General features: G+C 42.1%; 1 protein-coding gene across 1 annotated transcript; it reads right to left on the bottom strand.

Moving 5' to 3' along the window:
• Positions 1-157: 157 nt before the first annotated feature.
• On the bottom strand, positions 158-20437 carry MGST1 (microsomal glutathione S-transferase 1). The gene is made up of 4 exons (XM_004713772.2): positions 20348-20437; positions 13295-13461; positions 10600-10694; positions 158-668 (listed from the first exon to the last, which is right to left on the bottom strand). Exons 2-4 carry the CDS (start codon positions 13418-13420, stop codon positions 422-424), a joined length of 468 nt encoding a protein of 155 aa, XP_004713829.1. The 5' UTR covers positions 13421-13461; positions 20348-20437; the 3' UTR covers positions 158-421.
• Between the last annotated feature and the right edge of the window lie 1958 nt (positions 20438-22395).

Below are 22395 nucleotides of genomic sequence, written 5' to 3'. Positions count from 1 at the left end.
GGGGGGGGGATAGAATGAATGAAATAAAGCAAATGTGTCAAGCTATTAAATAAGTGGTGAATCTAGGTGAAGGTTCGATAGAAATTCAGCGCACTGTTTTTCAACTCTTCTGTAGGTTTGTGAAAATAAAAAGTCGGAAACCAAACACCAAGCAAAGCATCATTTAAATGCTTTATTTCACTTGCTCAATTCAACAATTAAGAAATACAAATTTAGCCAAGAATGACTCAGACTTTCTCTAGCTTAGTAATATGAAATGTGGAATAAGAGTTACAAATGATAACAATCAAAATATTCAGAATGCGTTGTGCACAATTCTTAAATCTTGCCTCCTTCTAAAACCTAAGAAAATATGCATTATAAGTTGGAAGCACAGAACTCTGAACAAAAACAAACTAGATGCTGAGTCACGGGATCTGCCTTATAAGTACAATCTATTTTTCAGCAATTGATAAGCCATTGAAAATGTAACCCCATAGCCAACAAAAAAAGCCAACCCTCTGTTTGGCTGGGGAAGGGGTGTCAAATATGCAACCGTGTGGTAGATCCGTGCTGCAACAAAGAGTCTGAAATGCAGGAGTGCTGTAGACAGATCTGGATCACTCAAGGAATAGAGGAGGCCAATGCCGAGGAAGGGCACGATGTTTTCAAGGTCATTCAAGTGGGCCCTGTAGGAAGAGACGACTGTTAAGGACACTGTTTCAAAATCAGTATTTTCTTGTTCCCTAAAACTTAATTTAAGCGTTACTGGATTGTGAATTGGCAAAGTGAGATTCCTTTTATTGCTCTCAAATTGCCTTGCTTCCTTATCCACTTGACTTTTATCTAGAATGTCTCATGATTTTTATTTATTTTTATTTTTAGTGTCTTAACATACAACAGAGAAGTCATTTTGCTGTTTCTAGAATATCAAGACTGCATCGGTATCATAAAACTTCATTTTTGTAGAGATAATTTTAAAAAAATCCTTCTTAGGTTCATAAAATGGCAATTCAAGGTTCTGTTTATGAAAATGCTTCTTCCTTTAGGCTATGAATTCCTTCCTCACATCTGCTGGTCTATAAAATAATTGTTGGGAGAATCCTTGCCCATTTACCCAAATACTGAGGTTCCATACTAGGACTTCCCAATTTTCTATCAAGATCAGGTTCTCAGAACATCCAAATAACACAAATAACTAACTATAAAACCTGGCCTCAGATTCCAAAAAGCATTAGTTAATTATGATGAAACAAAAGTTAAATGTATGGACAAAAATAACAGGCACTAAAGAGAGAAAGATGTTTCGTACATTCTATCTCGATACAGCAGCTAGACGGAGCAAAAGCGTGGTTTGCACATAGGCGCTCCTCCAGGTCATGGCATCTTGGATGTCACCCGCTAGCATTCTGAATTCAAGATACGGGTCTATCTGTCTACACTCACAAACGCCCTGTCATCGAGCCAGCTCTGACTCACAGCGACCGAGCCTCGAGGGCAGAACTGCTCCAGCAGATTTTCGAGACTGCGACTCTACTGGAGGAGGAAGGGCCCTCGTGCTCCTGCCCAGCAGCTGGTGGTTTCGAGTCCAGCTGGCATCTGCTACACTGCCAGGGCCCCCGCCAGACACGTGCGTGTGTGACCTCAAGTTTTAAAAGTTTTTAACTTTAAAATCTGATGTGTCCCCAGATACGGTTACAAAGACAAAAATGTTGACTCTAAGCTGGAAATGGAGACTTGGATGGAGTTTATCAGCTACTGATCTATATTGCAAAGGGAAAAAATACTGTTTTATGTTAGTTTCTTCTCTTTGAGCAATAAACGGAACTGCTATAAAGTGCCTGCCGAATGATGACGATTACCACCACTGCTGCCCCTCCTCCTCCTATCTTTCTTCCTTTCATTTTCCTTAGGTTACATCTCAAGGTGCCTGACAAACCTGACCACATAACAGGAAATGGATGAAAGGATCCCTGGTTGTACAGTGGATGATGGGCTCGGCGGCTAACTGAAAGTCGGTGCTTCGAACCCATCAATCTCTCCACTGGACAGCGACCTGGCTGTCTATTCTGTAAAGACTGACAGCCTTGGAAGCCTTGGGGGCAGCTCTGCTCTGCCTTTTCATCAAACCCACACTGCCAAGGAGCTGATTCCGACTCATACCCTGTTTCCCCGAAAATAAGACTGTCTTATATTAATTTTTGCTCCAAAGATACACTAGGTCTTATTTTCAGGGTATGTCTTATTTTTCCATGAAGAATAATATGGTACACATTTATTGCTTATTGTTTTATTAAAAGAGACCTCACACTTCCTGTCTGCTCTGGCTGCACTGGATTTGGACTGCTGACCTTGTGATTAGCAGCCCAATGTGTAACCACTATGCCACGAGTCACTATAAAGTCAGATTCTACTCCATGGCAGCTGGCTGGTTGTTGTGGACACAAACAAAGGTGAGCAAACCTCTTAAAGGCTTTCAGGGGTCCTCAAGCTTTTTAAACAGGGGGCCGGTTCACTGTCCCTCAGACCCGTTGGAGGGCCGGACTATAGTTTAAAAAAAAAAAAAAAGATGAACAAATTCCTGTGCACACTGCACAGATCTTATTTTGAAGTAAAAAAACAAAAGGGGGAAAAACACCCGGTGGGCCAGATAAATGTCCTCCGCGGACCTCATGTGGCCCGCGGGCCTAAGTTTGAGGACCCCTGCTAGTAAACCATTGAGTCCCAAACTGATTCGGCTTACGGCCCACTTTTCAGGGAGAAAAAAAGTATTCTGTGTCTCCCTAGCAATTAAAACCTTTTGTCCTCTAGTCTGCAATACAGGATAAAGTGTAAGTTTCTCCTTTTTGCAGACCCGTTGGATCATTCATTCCAGCAGCATGCAACCCTATACACACACACACACACACAAACCCATGGTACTGCCCAATTTGGGAAAGACCAGTTTAAATATATACCTGCGGAAGGACAATGAAGAGACAAATATGTGATTGTCTCTGTGTCCTCTCTTTAGTGGAACAATCCAAGGGCTGCTAAGAAGAAAGTCCAAAGCCCCCGCCACCACGTCCACTGAGACTTATTGGGACACACTCTATTAACAGTGCTTCCCCAAGTGGGCAGTACTACCCCGAGGGTGAGGGAGGCACTGGGATGATCCTGGAACATGGACTACACTTCATCTTGGTCTATGGCCTAGCCTATACAACTCACTGCTATTGAGTCAACGCTAACTCAGAGTGACCCCTTGTGGGTTTGGGAGACTCTATCTGTTTATGGGAGTAGAAAGCCCCGTCTTTTCATTGCCATCGGGGTGCTGATGTGGTTTTTTTCCCCCTGAAAAGGGGCTGGTAGGCCAAATATATTTGGTAACCTATGTCCCATTAGGATTCTGAGACTGTCAATCTTGATAGGAGCTGACGGCTTCCTCTTTCTCCTGTGGAGCAGCTGTTGGGTTTGAACCACTGACCTTATGACCTTATGGGCACTTAATAAAAAGCCCAACATCTAATCCACACCATCACCTACTGAAGTCAAGTACACAAGAGAACAGGAAAGCCATGACTAGAGAAACGCCCACTGCCTAAATGGTGCCATGTGTATTTGTTCTGGACCCCTGGGCTCTCCAGCCAGATGGACCACAGAGGTACCTCCACCTCCAATAGGTGTGTTAGCATTCTTTCCAAACTGGGAAAGACAAAGGAAAGTTAAGGAAGGGCCTACTAAAGGGTGACTCTGCGGGAAACATGCCCATTACTGGCACTATGTAAAACAATTGGGAAACAGAATGCACTATCAAAGAAGAGAAGAAAATCAAGGGCCAAAAAACCAAAAATAAAACACCGTGAAAGGACCATATAAGTCAGGCGATGGGAGAGGGTTCAGGAAGGGCAGGGCTTCTTTTGACCTTAATGCACCCCTCCATTCTCCCCATCCCCTCTCTTATTTTTCTTTTTAAATATTCTATTTCCCTCAGCCCTCAAATGTTCTCATAGCTAACAGCCTTGGTCTTACTAAGGCACGTTTCAACAGGCACTCAAGCCCTGGGCTATTTTATGCTTCTTAAATGCAGTTCTCTTGCGTTTCTGCCCCAGGCATATGTTAACCCCGCCGTTCCCAGTGAGCACCTGTGTAGTCCAATATCACCATCACCCTGCCCATGGGACCTCGTGCTCAGCTCAAAGGACAGAGTCCTTCTGAGACTGGCTGCTTCAATCTCTTCAGAGTAATTTCTAGAGAGCTACCAAACTGTATTCCTTCAGGGTATCAGTCTTCATGAGCTTCGATTCGATGCCGCTACCAACGCGTCTTGACTGAAGTTGGCAGCCTCGTCTTTCTCCCTCAGAGTGATTTGTGGGTTTGAACTGCTGGCCTTGTTGCTACCAGCACAATGTGTAACCCACTTCACCACTAGGGCTCTTTGACCATTCTATACCTGGGTCTATCCCCCCTCCCTGCCTACTTGCCTTCTTCCTTTGCACACATGGCCATTTGAACAAACTTGCTACATGACTAATTCTCCTAACAGCCCAGCTCGGTGCTCACGATGCTACAAGCACACATCACTTGTCCAGTCAAAAATCACTTCAATCTCAGAATCTAGCTGACCTGAGCAGTTGCTAAATACCTTTGAGAATTAACAAAGGGTAGTCAAATACAAAAGGAACTTCCAAACAGACTTTTCCTGACTCCCTGAACTCAGCCGCGGCTTCCCTGGATTCACAGTATACAGCAGTGGGTCCCAAGTCCTACCCAAGTACTCCCACCTCATCTTCCTTATTCTAAATATTTATATGCTCCAAGTGATTTTCCCCCCAAGTGTTTCTGAACATGCAAGCTTATGTCTGCCCTGTATCCCACAGCTGCACATCTAACTGGATATTGGCTCTGTCATTCTCTAATGCCAACATGCTTGTTCATTTTCTTATAAGAAAAGAAGATTATAAACCTGTCAGAGGCAGAAACCCAATGGCAAGGCCAGAGTCAGGTGCCCCTTAGTCTTCACAATAAATCTGCCCTGTGCAGCAGATTTGCCCAATGCAACATCACATGTGATTTTCTGCTTGTGGCTCGAAGTAAAGTGAAATCCTTGACAACATCAATCTTTTCTCTGTTTATCATGATGTTCTTTACTGGCCCGGTGGTGAGGATTTTTGTCTTATGTTGAGGTAAGTGTTTGAAGTCCTGTTTGCTGTGTCATCAATATATCCCAGCACAGGGCACCTTCTTCCTAGAGCCAGTCTCTCAGATTATTTTCTTAGCATACTTGTAACGATGTGAAAGGATATAAACCTGATGCACACTTCTCCTGTACTATGTCATAGCACCGTGTACTATTCAAGTGACTGCCCCAGGTCTCAGTGTAGGTACCGTGTGAGCATAATTGGCCCAGGATTCCCACTCTGCACAACGTTATCCCTAATTTGTTATGATCAACGTAGTCATATGCCTTTGCAGAGTCGACAAAACACAGGTAAACATTTCTATGATATTCTCTGCTTTCAGCCAAGATTCATCTGACCTCAGCGATGATAGGCAGCATTCCATATTCTGGTCTGACTCCGGCTTGTATTTCAACAGGAGATGTGCTGCTGCAACTGTTTGTAAAATTACCTTCAGGAAAGATTTTACTTGTGTGTCATATTCATGATGTTGTGTGATCGATAATATAAGCAAGTGATCACCTTTCTTTGAAATGGGCACATATAAGCATCTCCTCCATGAAGTTGGCCAGGTAGCTGACCTCCAAATTTCTTGTAATAGACAAGGGAGTGCTTCCAGCATTGCTTCTATTTGCTAAAAGCATCTCAATTGGCATTCTATCAATTCTGCGAGCCTTGGTTTTCATCAATGCTTTAAGTGTAGCTTGAACATCTTCTATTAATATCAGTTCCTGATCATATACTACTAATCACATGCTACTTTCTGAAATGGCTGCGCATTGACCAGTTCTTTGTGGCACAGTAACTCTGTGCTCCGTCTAACCTCTTTTGATGATTCCTTCATGTTTCGATATTTTGCCCACAGAACCCTTCAGTATTGCAAATCAAGGCTTGATGTTTTCCTTCAATTGTCTCACCTGGTGAAATGCTGAGTACGTTCTTCCCTTTTGGTTTTCTACTTCCAGGTCTTTACACGTTTCATTATAAATCCGTATTTTCGCTTTTTCGCTCGGTCTTTTGAAATCTTCTGATTAGTTCTTTTATTTCATCATTTCTTCCCTTCGATGTGGCTACTTTACATCAAGAGCAAATCGTAGTGCAGGGGTCCTCAAACTTTTTAAACAGGGGGCCAGCGCACTGTCCCTCAGACCGTTGGAGGGCCGGACTATACTTTAAAAAAAAACTATGAACAAATCCTGTGCACACTGCACATATCTTATTTTGAAGTAAAAAAACAAACAGGGCAAAAACACCAGGCGGGCCAGATAAATGTCCTCGGCGGGCCGCTTGTGGCCCGTGGGCCGTAGTTTGAGGACCCCTGTTGTAGAGTCTCTTCCGGCACTCTTGCTGGTCTTTTCCTTTTGGTCAAAGCTGGGCTCCAGATAGTCTTTAAATTCAGGTGTGATGTGTTCGAGATCATATTTTGGCTCTGTGGATTTGTAACTTTCTTCAGCTCCAACTTGAACTTGTATATGAGTAATTGATGGTCTGTTCTGCAGCCATCCCCTACTCTTGTTCCGATGACGTCGAGCTTCTCCATCATCCCTTTCCACAGATGCAGTTGATTTGGGGCTTTTTTTTGCATATTCTATAGGTGAAGTACATGTGTACAGTTGCTGTTTACCTTGGTAAAAAGAATAGACCATTTGTCTTGCAAAATTCTACCATGTGATCTCTGGTGTGGTTTCTTATCACTAAGGCCATATTATGCAACTGTATAATCTTTGCGTTATAACCACCCATATTATCAATGCATCTTGATTGCATGTTTGATCAAGTTCAGTCTACAGAAGTTGGTAAAAAGGTTCCATATTTTCATGTTTGGCACTAGCAGTCCAGGTACAAATTTGAATAGTCAGTCTTAATAGCTGTGAGCATATGGGTAGTATTTGTAATCTGATCCATAACTTGTTATAGGTAAGCATATGTGGGCATATGAATATTCTTTGTAGGCATATGGATGTTATCCTGTCACTAACAGCACTGTACTTCAGGACAGATCTTGGAATGTTCCTTCTGGTGATAAATAGGGTGCCATTCCTCTTTGTCATTCCTGGTCTAGCAAGCCAAACGATTGCCTAATTCCAAATGGCTAATTGTACATCAGTCATTTCAGCTCACTCCTACTTATCTTTACACATTTTATTTCAATGTTGATGACTCCAAATTTTCCTAGATTCACTTTGTACATTCCATGCTCTCATTATTAATGGAATATGTGCAGCTGTTCCTTCGCATTTTTTGGTATCACAGGAGCAAAAGAAAGTCCCAAATGTTTGACTCTATCCATGTCATTAAGGTCAATCCTGCTTTGGAGAGGCAGCTCATTCCCAGATGTGTTCTGCGTGCCTGGCCTCCCTCCGGAGGGGCTCATCTCCTGGCACAACGACAGACTGTGCTCTGCTGCTGCTCCTGTGGCTTCCCCTGGCCACTGTTTTCCAAAGTACATTGCCAGGTCTGCTTTTCTAGTCTCTGAAACCTGAAGGTTTTACTGAAACCAGTCCATCATGGGTGAAACTGTTGGTATGTAAAATACCAGTGGTATAGCTTCCAGCATGGAGAAACACACAGGCCAGCACAGTACCAGAAACCGAGAGAGAAGTCATGACTGGTCGCCTTATTCCTATCTCTTTAGCTTGTTGTATTGAATATATGTGGTTCTGTTTCTCTTAATTGCATTCAGCTAAGAAAATGTAGATATATAAAGTGCTTTCCAACATCAATGATTTCCTTGTCTACACTCAACTTACAAGTTACTTATTTTGACTCGTCAACACATATTTTGGGATTTTTTTGTATTTATTAATTTAGCCAATAGTGCACGCCCTTGACTTCAGTTACACCTACATCAATCCCTGTGGTTGGAATATGCTAATCATAACAACTGTACACTTGCCTGTTGAAGTAGAAAGTGGAAAAATGTCCAAGTTAAAAATGGAAAAGGATGATCCTAGAAACTCGCTGAAAAGCACTTCTAAAATAAGTTTGTTAATAAGAGCTTTTTAATAGGTCATTAAGGTCTTAAAAAAAAAACAAACCAAAACCCTAGGCTGGTAAGACCTCAAAAATACAAATGGAAAAGAAAAAAAAAAACCTTTCCAAGACTCTTCTCTTGCCTCATTGAAAAGCCGGTGTCTGATCACCAGGGGGCGCCGTTCACACAGTTGCGGCACCTTCTCTAGAAGGACACTGACCCTTTTCAGAACTAGTAGGCCCCGACTTTCACTAAACATACTTGCTGCTCACCAATAAGTTTAATCCTTTTTGCCCTTAGAAAATAGACTTCTAGAAGCACAATCGTATGGATGTGGAAGCCAAACTATTCTGAACTGCAACACTAAAAGGTTATTTGATGAAAGTTTTGTGAATGAGATGTTCCACCCTACTAAGGCTCCTGAGTGTTTTCTATCACTTTTAAGTCCTAGGCAATTTGTGGGAATGGAGTCACAATTAGCATTGTGCATGAGCGACAGCGAGAATAGGATAAGGTTTCAAACTACTCTGGTGACGTAGTGGTTATGCACCAGGCTGCTAATTGTGAGGTTAGCAGTTCAAAATCACTTGCTGCTCTGCAGTGGAAAGATGAGGCTTCCCCCTCCACCCCCAAAAGAGTTGAGGTTCCGGAAACCAAGCAAGGCAACTCTACCTTGTCTTACAGGGTTGTCACAAGTCAGAATGGACGCCGTGGCAGGGTTTGCTCTTTTTAATGTCTCTTTAGTCACTAAAGAGTGTTTTAGTAACTTCACAGAGCTGTCTCAACTTTCCTGATTTTTATACTTTCTTGTAACATTATCATCTTTACCCCGTACTGTTTGGAATCTCTACATTGAATCTTTGTCCTAAAGCTATTTCCACTGCATATTCTTGGCACAACCCACTTGAAGATTGGCTGATTTGCTCAGTTGTTGTTAGCTCTACCATTGAGTGAGCCCCCAACTCGTGGCAACACCGTGCACACACAAAAATAGAGATCTATTGGCTGATATTTTTGAAGTACACCAAGACTTTCTTCCTAGTCTATTTTATTTTGGAAGCTCTGTAAAATCCGATTTACTTACTAGGACGAATGAATTAACAAGTATGCAACCTAAGTGGAACAGAAGCTAACATTTTCTAAATATCTAGCATGGAATTCTTCTCAGAAAATTATGACTTGTTAAATAACTTGGGATAAATGGCTTTGAATGAGCCAGAAGGAATTAGTTTTAGGACCAAAACTAATAATGGTCCTAAACTGGCAAAAGAGTCATAGGGCTAAAGGGGACCCGGCCAAAAACAGTGCAATGATTGGGCCTCTTTCAGAGGAAGCTGACACGGTGTAAACTTTCAGAGTGGGGCTAAGACACAGGACTACAAGGGCACTGAGGTCTATGGCATGATTTGCAATGGTTGTGCTGCCTTCTGGTAAGTTCTCCTGCACTTATTCCACTCGATTTAGTCAAGTCTGTTTTGTTTGTTTGTTTTTACCTTGATATGTGGTGGAAAGCACAGAATATGAAAAAGCATGTACCAATGCAGGAACCCACAACCCCGATTAAAATTCATTAGGGTATGTGCAGAAATATTAGGGGGAAAGCCCTCCAAATTCACTGCCATTTAATCAATTCTGATGTATAGACCTCACAGGACAGGGTAGAACTAGCTGCCCCTGTGGGTTTCTGAGACTGTAGCTCTTTCTGGAAGTACGAAGCCTCATCTTTCTCCCCGCGAGCGGCTAGTGGTTTTGAACTGATCTTGCAACTAGCAACCCAATGCATAGCCCACTATTCCACCAGATTTGCTCACAACCACCTGATGATCCAACAATTCATTCAACTGTTGAGAATATCCTTGATATTTGCCTGCACCACCAGTTTGAATGAACATTAGAAAATATTGATTGAGAAAATGGTATAGATCTTTGACTAATACATTGGTTAATGGATTCTCAATATAAGAACTTTGTACTTCACATGCTCTTTTATGAAAATGATTAAGGAATATGCCTTCAGAGCTATAATGAATGCACTGATTAAACTAAGTATATTAATTACATTGTTTGGAGACTGTGGAGATGATATTCTTGCTTATTGCTTTTCACTCTTCATTGAATTCCCCAAACATTAGCCAATAGTATCTTCAAATGAGAGAAAGACTGTTGTCCCCATTTCGCTGAGTGTCAATTTTCATATTTTGAATTCTATGCAAAGCAGCTACATTACATTCCCAATTATATCCCCTGCATTATTTTGTTACATCTCTATATAAAGTCAATAATCCCAATCTTGAGAATATAAAAAGTTTTGCAAAATTGGCAGTATATACAACTGCATTGAAGATTAGAGACTTCTTGATTCTTAATTTATTTGTATTTTTTTTCTGTGGATTGGTAAGATGACTTTATTTTCAATGAGTTTATTAGAGCAAAATTCAATTATTTCAATCAATACAGAAGTAAATATTTCAGGAGACAGTAGTTTACCTTCGTACACGTTCCACTCTGTCATCTGTCCGAAGATGTTTCTTCGCGGCTTCCCCTTTGCCAAAACTTGCACAATCTTCTGGGTTAGCAAAAGCCTATTGCAAATACCAAGAAAAAGTTACTAATTGGGGGGCTTCTAGGAAGTTATTTGCATTGGACTAGTACAGACATCTAGGTTGGCCCTCGGAGGAGAGAAAAGGTGGGGAGAAGAAATTAAACTCAAGTGGAGGGGCGACCACCTATCATTTGCATATGAGTGTTTATTAACAATTCAAAATAAAAGTCCCAAAGTTAATCATAAAGAAAAACTTAAATCTATCCTTCATGCAGCTGCTTAAGAAATCCTAAAACTAGATTATGGTGCTACATCAGTGCTCATGACCTTGAATTCATAGTCCAAAAGAAACCTTGAGTTTTGTATAGCTAGGCAGATACAAATGCTGGTAATAATTTCACAGCTCTAGCAGTTGCAATAGATGCTTGGTAACTGTTTGGGAATAAATGATGTTGTTTCAAAGTGAAAAAAGAAAACTTACATAGAAACCAAAGTATAAACATCATGTGAAGGAAGTAAAAAGGGGAAGCATGATTCTTAGTTGTCATTGATTATTATCATAATGGTGAGCTAGCACCTTTTTCCTAGTGATAGCGACATAACTTGCCTCATATGGACCCACCGAGTGATTCATCTGAAAGTAATACGTTCCCCTGCCAAGGGTAATAGAAACCAGTGAAAAGAAGAGGGCAGGAAAGCTACCTTGTCCTCTACTAGGCTGTAGACCTCTGGCTCCCCCAACTGGATAAAACCTTGCCCTGAATAATACCGGGAAACTTAAGAAGCTAAATTGTATTCCTATGCATAACAAAGTAGACGTTCTAGGGCTTATGCTTATTAATTCCTTCCTGCAATTATTATGCTGTTTGACATTATTTACTCATCCTCTGACATTAAAAAATTGACATTTGTCAATTAAAAAAGTACTACATTGTATTTCACTGCTTCATAAATTATAATAAAGAAACTATATAAAATTATCCTTACAAAGTGCAAAAGATTGTAATTCAAACCATACTAGATTTGAATCTCTACTCAAATCCATAGACTTTACCGGTATAACTCTCAAAAGTTTATTCAAACTCTCAGTTTCAGCTTTCTCATCTGCACAACATAGCAGAAGAGGAGCCTTCACCCCCCATGATAAAGAACACATAATGATTGGTATGCCTATAAAATGATTCCATTATCCACCACATATGAAAAGCACCAAAGTCCACAGTGGCATTCCACAAATCCCAATGAATCTCAATGCATCTCTACTTTCTTCATAAGGAGATTCATGTTTCTGCTCTCTTTAGCACCATTCTTTTTCTAACACATATTCTACACCTGATGGAAGACAGCCCCTTTGTAGCTGGTTGCTCCAGCACAGTGTCTCACCAAGAGTTGATTTCTTTAGAGACTTAGGTATGTGGGTATGTGCCCCATTATGGGCAGGAGGACCATACTTTCAAGGAAGAAGCAAGGGCTGTGATCCTCTCTAAAAGTATGTGCTAGTTATTGTCCCCAGGTGTAATGAAACAAGAGTCCGGAGGACACAAAGCCAGGACCGTGGCTTTCAAGAAAAAGAAGCTGCTGGAGAGACTCCGGAGCGCACCAATAAAAATCTTTAAATTTTGCTCTCCCTCATACTGTGCAGGTTAGAAACCTCCAAGTGCAGGTTAGAAACAGTAGTATCTAGTTAGCAGTACTACCATTGCTAAATGCTTTGATCAGGAGTTCTATAAAAGAATCCTCATCAAAACGGAGAAACATTTGAAACAGGATTTCATGGAATCCAGATGTTCTGGAGTCAACGAGGTAGGATGAATCCCAGACACTACTGCCCTGAGATCATGTTTAAACTTTGAGCCAAAAGTCTCCCTGGGGTTGTCCTTAAAGCAAATACTCGTTAAGCTGGGAAGGAATGCTTGCCCTGTGCATTGTTCCTTTTCAAAACGTGATATGGGTTCAGCTTGACAACAGCAATTGGAGGGGCTGGATGGGAGTGCGGGCCAGTGAGCTGATGTTAGTGGAGGAAGAACTACTCAGAAAAGTAAGGTGAGAATCGTTTCCCATCTTGGAGAACGAAATCTCTGCCACTAAAGTGTACATGTCGAAACTGGTGGATTGGTGTGTGTTCTGCTGTATATATTTTAACAACAAGAATATTTTTTAAAGCAGAAAAGTGCACAACACCAAATAGCTTGTCCAATGACAAGGCCTGCCATGAGAATAAGAACGCGAATTCTCAGCCTCTGTGTGTGTTCTTGTTGTTGTCCTGAAAGTCAAACCCTTGACTTGTGACAAGGATGGAAAACACCAGTTTATACTCTTGAAAACAACTTCTGTTTGGCTTTCAGTGAAAAATGTGACTACAAAATCACAGAACGTTTCCCTGAAACTTTGAGACTGCAGAGATTGCCATTTCTAAGCAGTACAACAAAGGGTAAAAGCCCCATTAAACTAGAGGAAACAAAGCATTTGCTAGCTACGGTTCCATACCAGGTCCATCTGCATCCAAGGCCGACTCCTCGGCAGTTGTTACAACGCTTCCCCCTCGCCACCCCACCCCACCCTGCAAAAAAAAGTCCACAAAGAAAATTATTTTCCAGAATCTCAACTTTTGAAAGAAAACATTATATCCGAATATCTTACCTTTTTTGTTACTCTATGCATTGCAGTGACAGTACTCATAAGCATCATTTTCGAAAGAATAATCGTTGCATAGGAGGCAAAGGCCATGAATACATCATTCTCGGCTAGTTGGGTGAGGCCAGCCATTTTTGTCTTTCAATTTTGGTCTGGAATCCTAAAAGAAGAGGCTAGACAAAATGGGGGAAATGTAAGACAACAGATACTGATACCCAAAATGTCAGTGGTCACTTGGTATACTTATATTGCAATATTAACCATGTGTCCTTAAAAGTATCTTGGGCAACTTACAGGGAAACGTGGTTTTTAAATTTTCAAAGTAACCAGAATTATGTGTTCTCTAGTTCTACACTGTTAAGTCCCATGGACTTCCAAAAGGACAAACTCATCTGTCTGGGAAGAAGCACAGCAGAGTGCTCCTTAGAGGCCAGGATGACGAGAGTTTGTCTGATGTGTTTGGGATATGTTGACAAGAGAGACCAGTCCCTGGAGAAGAACATCATGTTTGGTAGAGAGGCAGCATGAAAGAGGAAGGCCTTCAAGGAGATAGATTATGCCAATGTTGTAGCCGCTGTGTCAGTCCATGTTGCTGAGCGCCTTCCTCTTGTTTGCTGCCCCTCCACTTGACCAAGCATCGTGTCCTCCAGGAACTGGCCTCCACTGCCAACATGTCCAAAGCACTTGAGATTAAGCCTCACCATCCTTCTGACTGTACTTCTTCCAAGACATATGAGATAGTTAATATTTATTGTGCCAACCTGGCTGACAAACACAAGTGGGGTTAATTGAAGGGCAGAGAGTAAAATGGCTCTGTTAGCCTCGCCTTCCGGCTGCCTTAGCCAGTTCCCTGCTTCAGCTGGCAAAGCTCACTTCCTGCAAGACATCCCCAAGGAGAAGCCGCATGGACCTACCCCGATGCAGCCCTGGGTGCTGGAGCAGCCAAGTGGAGACCCCTGCCAGCGCTGAGATGCTTACACGTTCACTGATTTGGCTTTCCTCCTGCAGTGGGCATCATAGTGTGTGTTTTGTGAGATGGAGGAGGACTTTGTGGATTGGTGTCGGACATATGGGTTAATGTTGGACTTGTAGGTTTGGGCAGCACTGGGTTGGGATGTTTTCTTGATGTGCACTTAACCTTTACATAAAACTCTCCCTTATACATATGAGCTTCTATGGATTTGTTTCTCTAATAAACCCAGACTAACACAACATATCTTTGTTCTTTTGGCAGTCCATGGTATTTTCAATATTCTTTGCCAACACCATAATCCAAATGCATCAGTTTGGGGGGCTTCCTTATTTACTGTCCAACTTCTACATGTTGTGCTAAGAATGCCTAAATTCTAAAACATGCCTTGCTTTAGAAAAACTTTTATAGTGTTTTCTCATTTCAGTAGTATTCAAGATTTCATGCTCTAGGGTTTGAATTCAAATCCCACATCTAGGAGACTATCTCTGGTGGAAGTAGTTCATCTATACAAGACTAAATTTCTTCATTTATAAGATAGAATAGTCATAGTTTTTAATGATTGACTTGTCATAGTTTAATTGAGATAGCCCATGGAATATGATTAGCACAATTGCTGGCCAATGAAAAACTACATATAAAATTTAAAATATCATCACAGTTATTGTATAGATGACTAAAAATCAGAATAATAGAAGCATCAAAATAATAGGCTTGGAAATGTAAGGTTAAGAATCGCTATTTATGATACTTTCCTAGGAAGAATGGTAAGGGAAAGAGGATTCGCTTTATATGATAGGACTCCAGGTTGTTTTACATTCCTTATTTACATCCATCTAAAAGCTACCAAAGGAGCCCTGGTGGTGTGGTGGTTACATGTTGGGCTGCTAACCAAAGATGACCTGTTCAAAACCACCAGCCACTACTCTGGAGAAATATGAGGCTTTCTGCTACTATACAGTTAGTCTTGGAAACCCACAGGGGCAGTTTTACCTTGGCCTATAGGGTTGCTATGAGTTGGAATATACTTGATAACAGTGAGGAGGGAAAGCTACCTTGGTAGCACAAACAATTAAGCATTGGGCCAATGACAGAAAGGCTGATGGCATGGATCCATCCAAAGATGCTGTGGCAGTTCAATTTTATGTCAATTTTCACTTGTGCAGGGGTGAGCCCAACCTGTCAATCAGGACATGATGATGCTTCCTGGGAGGTGTGGCGTTTTAGAAAAGAGAGACACTGGGACCCATTCTCCCCCGTGGCAGCCTCGTCTTTCTCCGAGGTAGCTGGTGGTTTTGAACAGCTGACCTTACAATTAGCAGCCCAATGCATAACAACTATGCCACCAGGGCCCTGCAGTGAAGTGAAAGTGGGTTGACATTTAGGGTAAGTCAAAGTGGGTAAGACTTTAAGGCAAGTCTCCATTTAAACTCCCCACCCTACCTGGTAGTCATCCTTCGAATGTCTGCTGCTTTTGACACATCTTTGCTCACGCTCTATTTAACTTAGCATGAAATGCTCTTTCTTCTAGATGAGGTCAATTTCTTCCTCTAACACCCACTCCCATGAGATCTTATCAGACTGGTAATTCTATCAGTCTACCAATACTCTATATTTATATATGTTTCTATGCCCTGCTGCAGGCCATGGAGTTGTCTATACTTCTAATGATAATGTAAACACATTAATATGGATACAAATGTAATTCTGTAAGTTTGTTAGGTATCAACTATCCCATGCACTTTATGTATTTTACCTTATAGAGTCCTGATAACTATCATATAATCTGCATACATATATACATCTTACAGATGAAGAACAGAAGACACAAATCCATGGGTCTTTTTGACTTCAAAGCCCTTGGGTTCACCTCATGTACACTACCTCCCTCCTTCAAGAGACTTTACACTAATTGCAAAACAACTAACATTGACTCAATAGCTGGCACTTCTTAGGGCATCTCTTCTGTTACCTTCTTTCATCTTCTATTGATGCCGTAAGGCAAGTGTTAGTATTTCCATTTGGGCTGTGGAAAGTGAGTGCCGATGGCACATCGGTAATGCACTCAGCTGCTAACTGCAAGGCTGGTGGTTCGAGCCTGTCGGCTGCTCCGTGGGAGAAAGCAGTGGTAGTCTGCCTCCTGAAAGGGGCAGCCTTGGAAACCCAATGAGGTAGCTCCATTCTGTCCAATAGAATCGATGTTGAGCAGAAATTGACTCCAAAGCAGTGGATGAGTATTAGATGGGGGAAAATCGCCAATTAAAAATAGCTTCCCCATTAAACCTCTATTTTTATATCTCCAGGCCTCAAAGTATGGAGGGGATAAGTCATGAATAAACTACATTGTCCTTAGACACGCATACTCACATTAAGTAGTTAAGTTAGTAATCTCTAAGTCCTAGGTCCCTTGACAAGAGGATGAGAAGAAATACAACACAGATGGTGAAAATTAAGAGGGGAAAAAAAAAATCAAGAAAGTGTTATGAAATATAGAGTGCTGCCATTTAATAGTAACTTTAAAACTAAAACAAACTTTAAAACAATCTCGGTAGGTCTCTATCAATGTGCCCAGAAGGAAACTAATTTAGCAGTGGAATGAATGTTGGGATTGTCAATGAAACTGGGAAGTACATAGAGAAAGTGGACATTTCAGCTCTATAGCTGGGAAAACAAAGATGTCATCATGTGGGGAGAAAGGGCAATGGGAGACTTTTGCTTTAAATGTGAAAAACACATGGAAGAGTGCACACATGCCCCACCACCCCTGTAAAGAAAGTTTCTCAAGCACTAAGAATGTTGCTAAACGCTCTGATGGTGTGGTTTCCGGGAAAGGGGCCAACACCATTCAGGCTCAGCTCGTGAACCGCCTCTTTGAACCAAGCTCTTGCACCTCCCAGCAAACACGCAGGCTGGGTAAGGAGTGGGAAAAGTGAAAACCTCAAGAAATAGGCATCATTTTAAACATGTATTAAGGCGATGCTGTTCTGACTGCTTTTCTTCCAAAGCTGAGTTGTCAATAAGTCACAGCGAGCCTGTTACACAACACTCAAGCCATTATCAGGGCTGCAGCAAACACACAATTACAGAAAGCTTTTTACCAGGGAGGGCACCAGGAGGGCCGATAGCAGTATAGTAGCAATAATTGTGAGAGTAAAATGTTAAGTGATTTGAGTATTCTAGGAACGAGACGGAAATAATCCAGGAAAGAAAGCAGAGAAAGACATGAGACCCGCTTATGAATCATAAAAAATAAATGATTAAAATGATAAACCGCATTGGCAAAAGTGCTTCGTGTGTTTTGCTAAATGATTATCGGCTGGCAGAGTCGTGAATATCTCCTTCTGTCAAGGCAGAGACCAGGGCTCAGGCCCCTAATGGAGAGAGAGCCGCCTCTGGTGGGAACACAAAGCAGGGAGCGTGGGAATACACCCTCCAGAACTAGGCAGTCTGCCCCAACCCCATTCTGCCCTTACTAGCTGCTATGTAACTTTTTGGTGACCTTAACTGCCCAACGAGGTTAGCAGTAGAAATGCCTGTCTCGCAGGATTCTTGCAAGGATTAAATAAACACATGACAAGTGCTTATGAAGGCACTTGGTTCTTTTGGTTAAGAGTTATATAATCAGTCGCTATCAAGTCACCTCATGGCGTCTGGGTGTCAGAGTAGAACCGTGTATCCTGGGTTTGATTTAGGGGATTGGGGAGCGGGAAGTCCATCCCCAAGTCTTCCTCTCTGAGCCACTTCTGGGTGCACTCAAATCTCCATGTTTGGGGACAGCAAGCATTTGCACCAACCAATGTTTCCAAGTGCTCTAGAAGCATTTAGTAAACAGGTAAGCTCCCATGTGGCCATTGTTCTAAATGCTGAAATTCCACTTTAGAGCTTTCAAACGTGAAAAACTTTCCACATGTGAAAAGTTTTCACATACTGCGTGGCTTCACCTGAAAACTATAGTAGGGATAGGAAATCACCTTTCTTCACATAGACAAAGAAGACAAGTCAAGAAAGACAGACTGAGTAATTGGACCCCCATTCCCACTCTCACTGGTTGAATGTGTGAGCTTCCCCACGAATAAAGAGCTGAGGATTCTCGATTGTCCGGGACTTGAGGAGATCTTTCCCTGTGACATCCCATTCCTATCTTGTGTGCGGCTCTTGTCTGCCTTTTTCATCTCTCCCTTGCAAAGCGCTCCGCCTCCCCTCACAGGCTCTTTGTCAAAGAGTGTAAGGTTCTCTAATTCTCAACTATGTGTGGCCTCTCTACACAACATTATGAAACACCAGGAAAACCTGGGCACATATCCCAGGGGCCATGACTGTGCAATTTTGTCCCTTCTGAAACCAACAGAATCTTACTCCTGTGAGAAAGGGAGAGAAAAGAAAGAGAAGCAACAATCATGCTGTTGTTTAGGCTGATCCACTGGAGAATTTCCTAAAGGAACCACGGCATTTGCAATCTCAAGCCAAAGGGGCTTCAGATTCACCAAGGGTTCAAGAAGAAAGAAAATGTTTTGAAAAGGATGATGGCCATATATATACAGATGTGTTTGATACAATGGATGCATGGATTAGTATAAGAGCTGTAAGAGTCCCCTAATGATTTATTCAAGTTAAAAATTTTAATGTAATTTTAAAAATAAAGAAACTGCAGGCGGTTGGGGAGGCTAACCTCTGGGGAAGGTGCTGACTTTCTTCCCCAACCTGGAGTGGGGGATGGGGTAGAGGTGGGGGTGGGGTGGAACCACTAAAACCCTTAGAAACATATTCCTTCTCTGGCAAATTGGTCAAATTTGGGTCAATTCATATTTTCAAAATAATTACCAAAGATGGTCTCCACACCTGAGCCTATTCTAGACATAGCTGAGGATCTAGACATCGGCACCCTGAGCTCCAAGGTACCACTCCAGCATACACAAAGCCGTGGCTGGCCTGCCAGTGCCAGCTGGCTCGGCCCCTGAGAACTCTCTGCTGGCTTAAATTATGATAACCTGGGGGCTGCTCGGGGCTGGTGCAGTTACCACACTGGCCTTCAGGGAAGTTTGATCACATCCCAGTTTGTCCTCAATTGATGGAAAGCAGGGAGAGGGAAATAAAAGTAGTGGAGGACTCCCAAGAGGCCTTGGGGCTGCTTCAGAGGAAGTAGGGCAAGTGGAAGACTCACAAGTGCCCTTCTCTCGGCCGTCTTCTCGGTCTAGCAATAGAACCAGTTCTGAGCGCTTAACTCCCAAGGAGAGCTTCCCCGCTTCGTGATGCCCCCCAGGTGGCTGCCTTCTACAGATGAGGGCCTAGACCCAGCCCCGCCCCAAGGAGTTTCACCTTGAGCTCTCCACGCATCTGGTACAGGAAGACCCTCCCGCACTCTGCTGTCTACCAGTTACGATGACTCTGGTATTATTTTTAAAACCAGCAAAGTGAACCGGAAAGGGGCAATTCTCCCTTTCAAAGGGTCCAAAGGCGGGTTGGGTATCTGAAAACGGATAAGCCATAGGAACTTTCACCCATTGGTGAAAAACAAGCAAATAAAAAACCACCAAATCAGTTGCCACCCCCACCCCCACCCCGGGTAGATTCGGACACTGGGTGAGCCCTGGTGTGCTGGAGCAGCGGAGCCTCCTTTCAGGGCTGGAATGTTTCAATGGCTGGGCCTTCCTTCCCAAGCTCCTCTTCGGATTCAGCCTCAGTTGAGCATGCAGACCATTGGCACCAGCTAAAGCTGATGAAAGTCATGACCACCTGTCAGGACAACTTGCAAGTTCCTTTGACACCCCCTAAAGTTGCAAGTCACCGTTTCAGACAGGATGCCACTTTGGCTTGACTTTAAACGGATTTTTAAAGGGTTAAATCATCTCTCACACAGGACAACGTGCCCCTCATCCCCGCCCTCCAGTTTCAGTTCCGGAATTCAACAAACGAGGAAACTGGTCCTTGGAAATGCCCAGGACCCGAGTCCCCTTTGAAGCATGAGAGAAAAAGCAATGTCCTGCAGCTACATGGACCTTTCAGGCCGGCGGAGCCGCTCAAACCTCGGCCATCCTTTCCCTTGGCGCCCTGCTCCCCCTCTCCGCCCCCCGTCCAGCCCGAGCACCTACTGTGACACCGCCGCCGCCGAGCTGGGACTGCAGAGCCGTCCCGGGGGAGCCGCGCGCTCCGGGAAACTTACTTGGAAGGCGCCGCCCTCGGGGTAACGTCCTGGGCCTTAGACCTTGGCGCTCTGGGCCAACTCCAAGTTCTTCTAGCCCCTCCCCTGACCGCGGGGTAGCCACCAGCCTACTGGTTCCCTTCTTTGAAATGTGCTTGTTATTTGGACCCTCTCAAGGCCATTTCCCCTCCTGAGTGGGGAAAGGGACTCCAGGGACTGTCTGGGAATTCCGTGTCCTGGGACGTTTCAGAATTGGGAATGGAAAAATAAAGGGAGGGGAGGTTAACGTTTATTAGCTGAAGCAATTAAAAAGGCCTTGATTTGAATTTTGACCTGTTTTGGATAATTTCAATCTCCAGGGGGATAAAAAAAAAATCCTTTGTTTTAGACGCCTTTCATACATGGTCTACTTTTGAACTTCACTGACCCGGCACCAAAAGGCTTTGTATGTAAGATTTAGTAAAGATCATTATCTATATAGTTTGCCAAATCCGAGAAAATAAACAATGTTACTCTGTCCCCTACATTCAGAATCCAAAATGGAATTTGGGCAGATTATACGGATCAGTTCATTACACAATCAGTTTAGTACTTTGTTTTTTTTGTTTATAGAAACCTTTATGGGAGTGAAAATTCTACAAAACCATAATGGTTATCGACCTATGCGCTTACAAAAAATAATGATTTGTGTTGCAGTCTCTGTACCTCTTTCTTGACATTGCATCTCACATTTACCACCCGCTGTGTAAAATATTTGTACCTTCCTGCTTGAACTTTTAGTGCTACCTCTTAGGCTTTAAGGGATTCTCCCAGGGCAAGCTGTCTGTCATTGGATAGAAAGTCTATGTTTTAACAAAAAAATAACTGCCAGTTTGCTTTGCAAAAGAGAAATTAATCACCAAGAACAAGTTGTATACAAGCATATCAGTACAAATATTAGCAAGTCTCCCATCAGGAACCCATTACTACTTTGTTTTCATGTCAATATTTTTTAAAAACTCTATTTATTCACCTATCTTTTTGAAGTACAGCAGAATCTGGCTGTAGCATTCACTGGAATAGGACAGAATTTTAGATGAAAAATTTTATTTTGAACTCTCTCCAAGGGAGTAGAGTACTACAAGTATATGAGAGATATTTTCATTTAATATAGGGTGATACTGCTTAAATTTAAAGGACAGTACTAAATAAGAAGTATAGGTGGGCTATTATTTTAATAACTAGATCATGAAATGCCAGTTAACCAGTTCTAACATGTTGTTGAAAAGCAGGGAAACCCTCTAACGTATCTGATCCTGGAATTATAAAGTGTATTTGAATTAGTGACTAATCCAGGAGTAAACATTTACTGAGTGTCTGCTATCAATGAACAATTATTGTCCATATGTAATATAGCTAACACTATGACTATAATATAAGTACATTTAATTCCATAAACATTAAGTGTATGGTGGTACTTGGTTTGATTATAAAATTGAAAATTGAAACACATAACATGAATCAATTTTCCTCAGTTTACAATCTAGTAAACATAAAGACCAAATCTTTGGAGAAAGATTAGTCAGAATGAGGCCGGGGATCCCATGTAAACCAAAAAATTCCTTCTATACAAGTTCAAGTAGAAGCTGAAGAAACTAAAAATAAGACCAAAGTACAACCTTGAGTATATCCCAGCCAAATTTAGAGACCGTCTCAAGATTTGACTCACTGAACACTCCTAACCTAGGACCAAATGAGCTGTGAAATGACACAAAGAACTGGTACATGAAGAATGTAAAAGGAAATTGTTTAAAAGACAGGGGAAAAAAGAGAAAAAAATGGATGGAAAAAGAGACGCTGAAACTTGCTCCTGAACATACAGTAGTTAAAGTGGCTGAAATAAATGATGAAGTAAAAGAGTTGAACAAAAGATTTCAAAGGGCAACTTGAGAAGACAAAATAAAGTATTATGATGAAGTGTACAAAGACATAAGAGCTAGGAAACCAAGAGGGAGGTAC

Source organism: Echinops telfairi, unplaced genomic scaffold (assembly GCF_000313985.2).
Source record: "Echinops telfairi isolate 266 unplaced genomic scaffold, ASM31398v2 ScPeMD7_21;HRSCAF=78, whole genome shotgun sequence".
Classification (NCBI taxonomy): Eukaryota; Metazoa; Chordata; class Mammalia; order Afrosoricida; family Tenrecidae; genus Echinops; species Echinops telfairi.
The sequence above is the reverse complement of the archived record's forward strand: the minus strand, read 5'-3'. Positions and strand labels throughout refer to the sequence as shown.